This window comes from Macaca nemestrina, chromosome 11, assembly GCF_043159975.1.
Source record: "Macaca nemestrina isolate mMacNem1 chromosome 11, mMacNem.hap1, whole genome shotgun sequence".
Taxonomy (NCBI): Eukaryota; Metazoa; Chordata; class Mammalia; order Primates; family Cercopithecidae; genus Macaca; species Macaca nemestrina.
Genome location: NC_092135.1, coordinates 85,327,558 through 85,341,932, shown reverse-complemented (window position 1 = coordinate 85,341,932; position 14,375 = coordinate 85,327,558). Strand labels below are relative to the sequence as shown.

The following is a 14,375-nucleotide window of genomic DNA, read 5'->3' as shown; positions in this document are numbered from 1 at the left end:
TATAAAGTTAGCTTTATGAGAGCAGGAGCCACCTCTGCTTTGTTTCTTTATACATCTCAGGGCTTAGCATAGGATCTTGCACATAGCAGGCGCTCAATAAACTTTTAAGGAATGAAGACATGAACTGACTTTGAAGCTAACATATAGGACAGACTTGTCCATGTCTTATCTGTGACCTTCAACATGTCCCTTAAGATTGTCTGGCCTTATTCGTCTCCATCAACAAAGAAAGGCATTAGACTAAGACTCTAAAATTCAAATCAGTAGAAGCATCTGTGTAAAACAAGATGAAAGACTCTGCAGCTAGATCCAAGGAAGAATAGGGTCACCTCAGAAAATACTGAATTTGAATGGTTCATGAATCATGTTCTTGTGAAGTCAGGGGCATAGAAATTATTAGCTTTCGTCCAACTAACCCGAAAACAATTCCTAGAGGAGCTGATGTTTCACAGAAAATCATTCATTGTGTATAAAAATATCTATTAGCAGATCCTTTCTGTTTCTTAACCCAGTTCCTGATACTGTAGTTATTCTTGCTTACTCAGTATGGGAATTTTTTTCCTCCTTCTTTGGTAATTGAGGGTCACTGACCCACCCTAATAAAAACCAAGAACCATACAAAAAATTGATTTAGGATACTGTTTGTTATTTTTTATTTAGAGAGAGAAAAGTCTGCCACTCATCCATTCTTTAAATTAGAAACAGAGAACACAAAACAGTATTCACCAGATATACTTCAGTTTTATATTAGAGCCAATTAAAGGAACAAGTCAGAGCAGGAGATAAAAAGAAAGGGAACAGAGAGGGAGGGGAAAAGAGAAAGAGACATAACTTTAAGGCTTGCCAAGCCCTGAGAGGCAATGACTCTTACTCGTAATGATTCTTGGAAAAACAAAGTGGAACCCTTTAGATAAAAATAAATAAATAAATAAACTTTACTGGAATTAGTTACAAATTATATTTTAATTACTGTTTAAAATCAGAGAGCAGAGCAAATCTCATTCTTACAACCTAGACAAAAGGCTTCATCTTTTTTCCACAGAAAAGAGAGCATATGACATCTATCCAACTTTTATAGAAAAAAAGAGAAAATGCTGTTGTTTTTTATTTTATTTTATTTTATTTATTTTTTTAAAGAACATCTTTGCTAACATTCAGACACTGACCCTAAACAATTTAAAAGCCAAGTTGCATATTTGGAACTATGTAAACAATGATATCTTCTGTAGGTACTTGCCATAGGTTCCAAATAAAGTTCAGAAAAATAACCTCTATCCAATTGGTAGATCAAAGCATTCAAATTTAACTTATTAAAATAACCTGTTATTGCTTGTATTTCTGCTTCTCAGTACAAATGACCAAAATTCTCATTTTTTTCTTAGATCGCATCTGAATATATTTAAACAGTATTGTGAACTGTTATCTCATTTCCAGTTTCTTCATATTTTTTTCAATTAGAGCAAGTATAGTTTTTCTTTAAGCTATAACTTTTCTCTGAAAATTGTGCACGATTAATCTTTTTTGTTGTTGTTGTTGTTGTTGTTGTTGTTGAAATGGAGTCTTGCTCTGTCACCCAGGCTGGAGTGCAGTGGTGCCATCTTGGCTCACTGCAACCTCCACTTCCCCGGTTCAAGCGATTCTCCTGCCTCAGCCTCCCACATGATTAATCTTTAAACCATATTTAAACACAGCTATTAATGAATTTCTACGTGGAAACCTATAGAGTTTGCTCTACTAATTACCGTGATGTTGTACGTGTTTTGACATATTGGAACTTTGACTTTTCATTGATTTAAAACCTGGCAATACTGCACTGTCAGAGGTTTGACAAGGACTGAGTTCAAAAGCAGTCATCTAGTGTTCCCTGAACAGCACACCCTTCACTGCCTACCCAGCATAACCCTTGCTCTCTTAACTCACGGTACGTTCATTTAGTCACTGTAAATTTGTTATACACTATGGTCCTGAGATATAGCCTATTCTATGGTCTGTATCCCAGGCTTCCTTCAGCTTAACATTAGATATTATTTATTTAACTTTTTTTTTTTTTTTTTTTTTTTTTTGAGACGGAGTCTCGCTCTGTCGCCCAGGCTGGAGTGCAGTGGCCGGATCTCCGCTCACTGCAAGCTCCGCCTCCCGGGTTCACGCCATTCTCCTGCCTCAGCCTCCTGCGTAGCTGGGACTATAGGCGCCCGCCACTACGCCCGGCTAATTTTTTTTTGTATTTTTAGTAGAGACGGGGTTTCATCGTGTTAGCCAGGATGGTCTCGATTTCCTGAATTCGTGATCCGCCCGCCTCGGTCTCCCAAAATGCTGGGATTACAGACGTGAGAACTATAGGTTTTCTTAAATGTTTTATTGGGTCATACTCACTGAGTCTATCTCCAAATTAACGAATTTTAATCAATTAGTGAACATAAAAATCCATCCCTCTCAAACTGAATGTTGTGAGAAGTGAAAACATTCTTATTCCATAATGTGAGATCGTGCCAAAATGTTTCAAATATGTCCATTTTAGCTGCATCTCATTTCCAGTTGTTCCAAAAGTGAATTGAAAATAATTGCATTTCTACATAGAGTATACGGTTTGAATGTGGACAGAATAGTGCAAGAAATAATGGACATGCTTTACCATTAACCTGTTCTGCTATAAGGTCATTGCTATTACTGGCTTATGGAGAAGAGTCCCAGGTATGAAAATATAAAGTAAATACAGTAACTGAATTAGATAATTTGGACTTAAGATATAAAAAATATAAAGCTACAAATCCACATTAAATATGCATATTTTTATTCCTACGGATATATTTGATAAATATGCAACTTCAGAATAGTGAATTTCATCATATGTGCTATTTAATTTAAGCATACCTAAATTTTCATGGCAATAGAATGACAATACATTTTGAAAATTATATCATTATTTGAATAGATTAAAACTTTGTTATTTGAAATAGAAAATAGAAATAAATAGCATTTTTTCCCAAAAGTCAGAATATATTTCACAATTGGGTTTTCCATTATTATAGACAGTTTATTTTTCTAGATCATACCCACAGACATATATGAGAAGAAAGTCAAAGCACACTCTCAAAACTGTAGTATATTTTTAGTATTTAGGAAAAAGAAAAAAACAGAGTGACTGGATATTATGCTGCTAACATTTGCTGATGAAACATTAAGATGTCAAAAACCAAGAAGGTCTTACATGAAAGAGATGGGGATAATTTTTAAAAAGGATAAAGTAAACAATTTTTCATTAATTATTAAAAAAGCTGTATAACATAAAAGAGTATGAACTTCAGAATCAAAAAGCCATTCAGTAAGTTATGTTCTTTGAATTTAATTTACTTATTCTGTAGAATGGAAAAAAAGCCATCGTGGACTTTTACCTTGTACTCTGTCACATGGCCTGTTCTTGCCCCTCAGAAACTTTAAGCTCAGGGCTTTGACAAACAGGGATGTCTTCCTATCTGGGATTACATTGTTTAATTTATGTGCCTATTTACCGTCCGCTATAATAGGAGTCACAGGAGGTCAGGGTTTTGCTTTGTATTATTCACAACTGTTTCCCCAGTTCTAGTAACAGTGCCCAAAATATTACTATCCAATCGTAAGTGACTAGCAGGATAATAAAGTAGTCAGAAGCCTTATTGCTTTCTTGAGAACTTCAAAATTCAAACTCAATAGATCACTTAATAAGAGTGTAACCTTGAGAAACTTATCTCCATTTTATTAAAAGATAATAATACTTTAAGGAGTTGTTAAATATGATAAGGACTTTCAAGTGCTTATCTCTGTGCTGGGGATATTCTAAGGGTTTCAAAAATCGTGGCTGCTATCATTATAAATTTTGCCTCTGAAAAGGTTTTTGTTTGGTTGGTTGGTTTTGGAGCCCAAGAATCACAGGGATTCGGAAAGACTTTCTTCTCTTGGTTTCCTACTCACTAGAACACCAGGAAAAGCAGCCTTACCAAAGCAGTTCACAAACGGTAGAAAATCAGTTGTCCATACAAAATGAACATGGCTGTTCCTTATGCAGCCTGATACTCCTATATTTCATTAAGTCAGCAGCCCTGAAATGCAAGGGCATGGGAGGAGGGAGCATAATGGAGGAAGAGCAATCATTTCTCCTCTAGGACCTTCATGGAACACCTTGGTTGGAATACTCACACTCTTTCTAATCTGGCCTAATCTAATTTGGATCACCAGCAGCCTCCAAAAGAGAGCTACTGAAAGAAGTTATAGACTTCTCATATGTAAACATGTGATTCCATCAACTTAAGAGTTCCATTGAATAGACAAAAGATAGTCACACTACTGATTCTTTTAATGTATTTGTTGTTTTCTGCCTATTGTTTGTAGCAATGTTCAGATTGACGGTTTCCATTTGGATACATTGTTAGTGTTTTTTTGGGGGGAAAGATCTGAGAAATTGGAAATTAAATTAGATAAGGTAGAATAAGAAAGCAATACTTTGTAGACTGTGCTATTCTTATATTGCTTGTACTTTCCCCTTTCATGATTCATTTTGCTCATAATTAGTATTGAGAAAAGTAGTTTGGAAGTTTTTAGCTCATGTCAAAAGCAAATGGAAAACAGAGGCAAGGTTATTGTCCATATACTGGCAGAACTTTGAAGATGGAGTACTATAGTATTTGGGATCTGCATGATAGTGAACCTGGCAATTTGGCAACAACTATAGAAAGAATGAAATTTCTTGGGAAGATAATTTAGGTTGCTTTATGTGTTGCCCTTTATCATATGGAAATTCTGTCTAATGCTAATTCCTGTTTGGTAAGAAAAAAATGACTATTTTTCTGTTTGATTGAGTTACTTAAAATATACATATTTTAATATAAAGGAAGTTTTACATTACTGAGGTAAACCTGCAGGCTATTTTATTATTTGTACCTAAAACCCATTAGAGCATTTGATTAAAATCAGCAATATGATAATTACATTAAAAAACAACAGCTAACTTAACATGGAGTGTTTATCATGGGTTAGATGTTACGCTAAGAGTTTAAGTGATTTACCTCCTCTAACTTTCAAGTCAATCCTATGAAGTACAATTTTTATCCCTAAATTACAGATTAGAAAATTAAAGATTCAATCTCTTAAATAATTTACCCAAAGTCATACCGTCAATAGATGGCAGAGTTCAGATTTACTGTCTGAACTACACAGTGACTTGACGCTACTTGCTTCTAAAATTGTTCCAAAAGTGAATTGAAAAACACAGTTTCATTACATATAAAGTATAATGATTTTGTTGACACAATAATATCAACTGCCTCTGTAACTCTGTTTGCCAAAATTGCATATTGAAATAGCATTTTAAAATAATTATATGTAAAAAATACGAAATAGAAACAATCCGGACCCACAAACCACATTTTCTGTTCTGTGGTTATGCTGGGATAGAAAGGGAGATTATAAAATTTAAAGAAAGCGAAAGATTTTTGTAAACGTTCTCTAAGCCTCTAAGATAATTGCTTTTACTATTTTGAATAAAATAAAAATATTTAAGAATTTAAAGTAGGTAAAATTTGTTACAGGTTAGTATTTGAAAAAATATACAAATATTTTAGGGCTTCATTTGAACAAATCATGTGTTTACCAATGACATGTTTTTGGTTTTCACTTACAAGTTGATTCTATTTGTACCAATCTACTTACATGTGTTAAGGAATATGTTTAGAAAAAAACAATATGCATCGTCAGAAAAATCTGAGCCATTTTTACACTAGACATTGATAGAAACCATATGTTACTTGCATCTGCATTTGTTCAAGTTGCACAGTGCCTGGAGGTAGAAATGGAAGAAACTGAAGCAAAAGGTTAGTATTTTAGACAGTAGGACATATTTACACAACACTAAATGAAATGATGTGGCAATGGTCCAGTTTACTACAATTTGGGCAGCTAAACTGGATATCAGAGTTTCCAAAGCAGAAGTGTTTGGTTTGAGTTATATAGGGTGGATTATCTAGTCTGACCACGTTATTTGGGTAATTGTGTAAAACACTCTGAATAAACTTTAATGTCTTTGTAATAAAATTATTTAATGCATCTTCTTAAGAACTTGTTTTGTCTTGATATTAAATATTCAATAAATTTCAAGGGAATTTCATTCTATTATTTCAAAACTTTACCCATAATGATATTGTTTGGGTCTTAAAAAGGGAAATATGGTATATCCTTTTATCCCATACTAAGAGAATAAGAAGTCATTTGTGTGTGTGTGTGTGTGTGTGTGTGTTTGACTCACAATAATGACATGTTTGGAAGAGAATATATACCGGCAGCTCATTTTTAAGTACTTACCTTTCAAGACAAATTTAGGCAGGAGCAGGTTCAAAAAAAAAAAAAAAAAAAGGGAATTCTGACAGGAACAGAAATACAGAACATCATAGAGGATGTTTAACTTTATACAAATAGGATTAAACTTTAACTGTATACAAGAGGATTAAAATTTTTCATCAACTAACTACAGTTAGCATTTTATTTTACTCCCTTCCAATCTTTTCACATGTGAATATTATTAATATAAACAGTTAAAATATAAATGTATTATGTTCCTAGCTCCTATCTTTCAGCTGTTCTATCATGTCTTATTTATTTTATTTCACTTTTTAATTGACATATAATAATTGTACATATTTATGGGATACACAGTGATGTTTAGAAATCTATAATATATAGGGATTAGATCAGGATAATTAGCATATCCATCATCCCAAATATTTATAATTTCTTTGTGTTGGGAAAATTCAATATCCTTCTTGTAGTTATCGTTAATTATTTTTCTAATTTTTACTATCATGCAATATGCCCACATAATCCTTCTAGCTATTTAAAACAACATGTTAACTATAGTCATCCTACAGTGATACAGAACACTAGAATTTATTCCTCTTATCTAGCTGTAATTTTGTATCCTTTAACAAATCTCTCCCTATCTCCACCTTCCCCCTACCCTTTCCAGCCTCTAGTTCTACTTTTTTCTTCTATGCAATCAACTTTTTTTTTTTTTTTTTTTTGAGACGGAGTCTTGCTCTGTCACCCAGGCTGGAGTGCAGTGGCCCGATCTCAGCTCACTGCAAGCTCCGCCTCCCAGGTTTACGCCGTTCTCCTGCCTCAGCCTCCCGAGTAGCTGGGACTACAGGCGCCCACCACCTCGCCCGGCTAGTTTTTTGTATTTTTTAGTAGAGACAGGGTTTCACCGTGTTAGCCAGGATGGTCTCGATCTCCTGACCTCGTGATCCGCCCGTCTCGGCCTCCCAAAGTGCTGGGATTACAGGCTTGAGCCACCGCGCCCACCGCAATCAACTTTTTTAAAGCTTCCACAAATGAGTGAGAGCATGCAGGCTTTCTTTCTGTTCCTGGCTTATTTCATTTAATGTACTGTCCTCCAGTTCCATCTGTAACGCAGTGAATGAGAGAAGTCCTTTTTTTTTTTTTTTTAATGGCAGAATAGTTCTGTTTTTGAAAGTCTCCTTCAATGTTTGCTTTCCTTTATTTCAACTTACTTCTTACGAATATATGTTACTTGCTGTTTAAGCAAACCTTCTCAATCTTTTTGTTATAGTTTGAAAACTATGAAATTTTGTTATTTATAGATATGTCTTAGCCAATGTACTTAGATATATGTGTGCTCAGCAGAAAAATGACAAAATCACCCAGTTAAGAAAAATGCTTTACTTTTTTTCCCTTGATGGTAGCTGAGTTACTTATATTGTATTACTAAAAACATGTATATTTGCATGGATAAGCAGTTCCTTTCTAAACAATACTTGGCACTCAATAGACATAGCTAAGCTCAAAGCAGGCATTTTAAAATAAGACCATATGAACAAATGTTGTATGTCTGTAACTTTCATCATGGAACACTGATGAATTACAGAAATAAACCACACATAATATAACTGATTTGAAAAGAACATTATTTACTAGACTTTTTCTGATATTCATTAACTCTCTTCATGCTCAATGAACAGAAAGTAATTATGTCACTGCTGTGGCATTTTATCAAAAATAGGATTGTCTTTCTCTCAGTGTTGAATTTTCCTAAGTAATAGCAGGAATCATGCCATTCTTTTGTTCAAAACTTTCAAATATTCTTTTTTTCTATAGAATATAATCAATAATCTGTAGATAAGGCCTGATTACTGCCTGCATCACTACTCCTATACACTACAAAGTCAGGCCAAAGTAAGCCACTCTTTAATATGAAAATACTAGCTGGTTCCAGTTGTTTCTATTTTGATGGATTCCAGCTGGATTTCACGTATTTGTTGGCATATGAATGTCTTACACACACTCAGCAGTCATTCCAAAAGCCATCTTGCCCATGAATCCTTTCATAGAAGTCTTGTAGAAGGCATATATTGACAATTTATAAATATTGATTTGGATCAAATATTCCTCCAGGCTCTTTAATTACTAGAGCTATATATGGAATCACAGACCTGTAGCTGGAAGAAAGGCAATTTCAGAGGCAATATACTCTAAACTGCATTTTTAAATATAGAAAACCTTGGCATCCCATCCTAATTCTAATATCCTGGGCACACAGTCTATTTAAGATAAAGAGATGTAGTGATAAAATTAGGTAAAGGTCTCCTTAAAGTTTCCAAAATAGAAGCCTTTGGCTTGAATTAGGTATGGTGGATTATATAGGTTGATCATATCGATGGCATTTAAAACACACACACACACACACACACACACACACACACACACACACATCATGAAATTGTATGCCTCTAGTGAAATAATTCCTCAGGTCTTCCTTCATATGAGTTCACACTTGACATTAAGTATTCAGGTACAAGTGGATCCCATGCTATTATTTTGAAACTTTAATCATAATGAGCCTTTGAGTAAATGCATTATAAAGGAGGTAGTGCTTGAACATAGGCAGGCAGTCATATGTGCACAATCTTCTTAGAGTGGAGGTGGATTCAATCTAAGAGTGACATCGCTTATCATTAGTGGCGCTTTTTCTTGAAATCTACTTCTATGTGAACTCCACACAGTGAATTCTCTTTTGTTTTATAAAAGAAGAACTCTAGTAAAAGGTGGCATTGCTTTTCCCTTACATACGGCTGCACCAATTAGAAAAATTCAGTAAAGCTGAGCAAATCTCATTGGTTGCTAAGTTTACATTTTTATCAATTCATCTATCCTGAATACTTTGTTATTTTTTCCAGATTGGTCTGTGTAATGACCATCATCACAACAAAACACACAGTTATATTTAAACAGAATAATATATATGGTATAATGAAAAAAGAGTTATCCACATGAGAATCTGACAGCAAATACAAAGTGTTCAAATTAATTAGTTGCATAAGTTTTGATCAATTACCTAACTTTACTGAATCCCAATGTTTGCAAAATGAGTTAAACTATTAATTATGTTCAGAAATTAATAGAGAAAGTCATGTAGAGGCCTTGTACAGGCAAATTTTCTAGCCCTATGTATATTTACCTCTACTGGAGCAACTCATTTGTCTCTAGGTTTTAAGCACTTACAGGTTTTCCCTAATTAAGATTTTATAATGAGTGGATCTTAGGGAGAAAAAATAATTCTTTCAAAAGTGGAACAGCTGCTATGAATTGGGAATGTATCTTATGTGAATAATGATTAATAAATAAACATTTCATGATGTGAACACACTTGTTTTTCTTGCTTTTTAGGAGCCTAAGTTGCCAAAGGATTACCTTACACAAAAATCTGTTCTTCTCATTTGTTTGTAACTCTGTTGTAACAATCATTCACCTCACTGCAGTGGCCAACAACCAGGCCTTAGTAGCCACAAATCCTGTAAGTAAACCAAGATTGTGCCCTTGGTTCAAGGGCCTAATGGGAAAGGGGGAACATGGCTGATATATGCATAATGTGTATAATTAAGTACACATATATGTATATTTTCAAGTCTGACATATATGTATATTTTCAAGTCTTTCTATCTTGGGGAATATTGAGAAATATTTACCTTTCTACATTAGAATAGAGCTACATCTACTCTACAGAGTATTCCCCCAGAGTATTCTCAATATTCCCCAAGGTATAATGAGTGAACATCAAAAAGCATAATATATTTATTTGCTTCAGCTATTTATACATATACACATATCTTCACTTCATTTTATAGCTGTAGAGTCCTTCTGCTATGAGACATAATAGTTTATCACTACATAATATTTATTCAATCCAAATGAAAAACTCAAAGCAATGAACTCTGCATAGTTCGAAAAAATAGTACATGCACATGGAAAACTTAAATAAAGTATATTTTTTTGTATCGGGTTGACTTTAAAAAGTCAATAAAACCGGAAAAGAATGAACTGTACGTATCCTACTTGAGATTAAACTTCATAGCATAACGTTTTAAAAGGAACTACAGTGTTCGATCTCAATAAACATTTATAAATTGTTGCCTTACAGGCCATATTTTTAAAACATAGTTTAAAACTTACTTATCTAAATGTATATATTTTGTGTAAGCTATATGCATATGTAAAATGTTTAAATTAAAATATCTGCATACATAAACATACATTAAATTGTAAAAATTATCTGCTTTTATAATGTTTATGGAATATTTACTATATTTTGTATATGTGTATGTGTCTATATAAAGTGTTTTTTAAAAGAAAAAATTAGTGACTGAAATCAGGAAGGGAAAGAATTGTTAACAAGTGGGTCAATAAACAGTCTCGTGTGTGTTTTATGTGTGTTTTTAGAGTAACTTTCAAAATTCTAAAATTCCCTGCATCGTTTGCACATGTGCATCCAGATTGCTTAATCTTGTATATGTTCCACTCTAAAGTCATTGGATTAGAAAACACACTGGGGTATAATTAGCAACATATAAATCTGGCTAATGTCCTGCCATTTTAGAGTGAATTTCTGTAAGACAAGGAGATTCAGAGTTTTGTCTTGAAGCTGCAGAGCATGAGATTCTAAATCTCGTATTTGTACACAAAGATGTGTTTAATAAACACATTATAAATTGTCATATATTTTTGTTTTGTCTGTATTACTAATGCCCTGCATAGAAATATTTTTCTGCAGTATGTTCTTAATTCTTTTTTATTGTAATGGTTTATCGATTAACTTTTTGAATGAAATCAAGAATTAGAAGCCCAATTAAATATAAATATTTAAAAACTCTTTAGATAAAAAGTTGAAGCTGAGATTTGTAATTTCTTTCCATATAGTAGACTATCCCATTTTTACCTTTGAGTGAACTTTAATATAATGCTGTGTTTTACATAAAGGTACATTGTTTAAAATTTAATGTTATGTATTCTGCAGATACATTTAATGAATAAATAGGTTTTACAAATATCCTTTAGTTAGGAGGCATTGTATATAATGAAAACAAAATTGGAATGTTCAGGTTGTAGATATGATTGATGTATAAATATTAGCAAATCATTTAACTTCTCTAGTACTAAGTTTTTTTATCTATAAAATATATGCCTAATGATAACGTACACCTCATAGGACTACTGTAAGAATTAAATAAAACAATATTTGTAAAAGTATTTTAGGCTAACTCCTGGGCAAATGCTATTACTACTATTCTGTGATAACCCAATATTAACAATCCAGTGCATTTTCTTTTCAATTTTATTTTTGGTTAAAAAAACTATTTCAAAAATAATGATAATTGCCACTAAACATTTATTGATTTTCAGACTAGAAACTGGAGCCAATAGGAGTAACAGGTCATGTATTTTTGGGAAAGCTTTAATTGTATTCTCCTCTTTAAGGGAGTAAACTGTCACTCTTACTCTTTTGTGTTTTCTTTGCTGTAATTTGAATGTCTCTCTTCCTTGCCTCTTTTAAAGTAGAGAAGCAAAAATAGAGACCTCAGGAAAAACAGAAGGGAAACAATAATCTGGTCCTCTTTTTACTTACACAAAGCCCTCAAACCCCATATTTGGATAGGATAACCTTTGGATATATTAGATGATTATTTAATAAGCATTTGCATGAGGAGCATGTAATATGCAAAACTTTTCAAGTATTTGGGCACTTTTAATGAATTGGTTGTAAAATTACTATTATTTTCAGCAGAATGCAACAGTCAAGGGATTCATGATGATGTAAATAAGTGTAAAGTTATTTATGTGTGACACTTTTATACTTATAATTACATAATAACAAAAACACATTCAGAAAATACACATTCACTAAATAAAGTAGATTTAGAATTTAGACTTTTCTGGAAGATATACCATTATAAATCTTTGGAGTCTGTGGCTAAAAACTTTAAAGGCATCATTAGATGAATAGGAAGACTGGCATTCCACAAATTCTAATCATTAATGTATGGGATTTTGTGTGGAGGGGAGAAAGTTCCATGTTTCCTGAGCTAAAACTATTGTTTTACATGTCAATTCATAAACAAGTAAATATTGTTTTTTTCTTCTCACAGGTTAGTTGCAAAGTGTCCCAGTTCATTCATCTTTACCTGATGGGCTGTAATTACTTTTGGATGCTCTGTGAAGGCATTTACCTACACACACTCATCGTGGTGGCTGTGTTTGCAGAGAAGCAACACTTAATGTGGTATTATTTTCTTGGCTGGGGTAAGTGTCATTATACATACTTGTTGATTCAATGGATTAAAAAAGCCTTTGGAGGATGCCAGGTTCCTTTGTAATACGAATATACCAATGAGTAATCATTTTTAAAGTATCAGGTGATTAACTTTTGCCTATTATTGCAAATTGCAACATTTTAAGCAAAGAATCACTGACTCATCTATTGTTTTCAGTAGTCACAAGTCAATATATAATAGTGTCTTTTTTTCTATTGAATATGCCAATGAAGAGGGTAACTTGACTGACTATGTAGTGACTAAAACAATAGAAGTAGAATGATAAATTAAAGATTTAGTCTTTTTACTATTCTGAATATTCATTTTTGCCACGTGTAAAATGAGAGCATTGGATTTAAACATCTTTGAAGTTCCATTCTAAAAATATTTGTTTAAAATATTGTCATTTTATGATAAGAGTAGAGGGATTAGTAATTGAATAAAGGCATGCAACAGATTTATTTTTTTCCACACAATCTTCTGATGTGGCATTATTCACAAAGAAAACAGTGATATACTTCTGACATACTAAAAATAACTGGAATAATACAAAATATGAAGTGCAGAAATGAATTTAACAGGACTAGTTTCCAGAAACAAAACTGAAGTTGTACTTATCTATTATCATATATCTACCCTACCATCTATCTATCTATCTGTCTGTCTATCTATCTATCTATCTATCTATCTATCTATCTATCTATCTATCTATCTATCTCTATCATCTATCTAAGCTATCATCTATATCTAGAAAGAAAAACATATACAGAGGTGTAATATACACACACACGCACACACACAATTTTAGTATATTCTGATTGACTTTATAAAGCATTGCTTAATTTCATATTTGGAAGAGCTGATTTAGAATGTTCAAAGCCTGCCAAATTTTTGGTACATAAATTAATCTCTTTTTTTCTCCTCTTCTTCAAATAATGGCTTACTAGTAGTAATCTCTCTCATCGTGGAAGTTCTTGTGATTCTCACCTTTTTTCCACATCTGATAATGTACCAAATATTGGCCAATTCCATCTCACAGAAAGTACATGAATGCTGAATTTCTTCTAATCCTTGTGGCTTAGGAAACACATCTTAAGAGTTAAGTTCTGAAGTCCACTGATTCAAAATGACCTATGAATTATAGTAGAAGAAAACATACACACACATACACACAAACATAAAAATGTAAATATCTAATACTTTATAATGTGTATTGTTGACTATACAAATAATATTTATTCAACAAATATACAGTGGCTAGTTTTTTTGCTTCTAGAGTATCTTTGAATTTTTGTATTTAATTATATATTTTTGAAATACCATCTGTAGAAAAAAATCCAATTTATTTTCTTTTTCTTTGGTATTATAGGATTTCCACTGATTCCTGCTTGTATACATGCCATTGCTAGAAGCTTATATTACAATGACAAGTAAGAAAATCTCTTTTTATTATTTCTACTGGAATAATGTAAAATAAAAATTTTCAACATAATGTTTTTATGTTTTCTCTAGTTGCTGGATCAGTTCTGATACCCATCTCCTCTATATTATCCATGGCCCAATTTGTGCTGCTTTACTGGTATGTAACAAATTCTCCTTTCCTTATCATTGCTCACATTTCAACTTTATTTCTGAACCATCTGGCCTATGATATCCTTCAGGGTCCCAGTGGACACAGATGGATATGCATGTTCACAGTGCTTAAATGAGTAGAGTTTAGTGAAGGTATCATATTTGATGTATAGGCAG

General features: G+C 32.8%; 1 protein-coding gene across 2 annotated transcripts in view; it reads left to right on the top strand.

The window, feature by feature from the left end:
- The window catches only part of LOC105468251 (calcitonin receptor like receptor), a 106,752-nt gene that overhangs the window by 75,691 nt on the left and 16,686 nt on the right, over positions 1–14,375 (top strand). For both annotated transcript variants that reach the window (XM_071073032.1, XM_071073031.1), the window contains 4 exons: positions 9,709–9,835; positions 12,462–12,615; positions 13,996–14,056; positions 14,139–14,205. In XM_071073032.1, the coding sequence (XP_070929133.1) occupies positions 9,709–9,835; positions 12,462–12,615; positions 13,996–14,056; positions 14,139–14,205 (409 nt within the window). The remainder of the gene's footprint in view (positions 1–9,708; positions 9,836–12,461; positions 12,616–13,995; positions 14,057–14,138; positions 14,206–14,375) is intronic.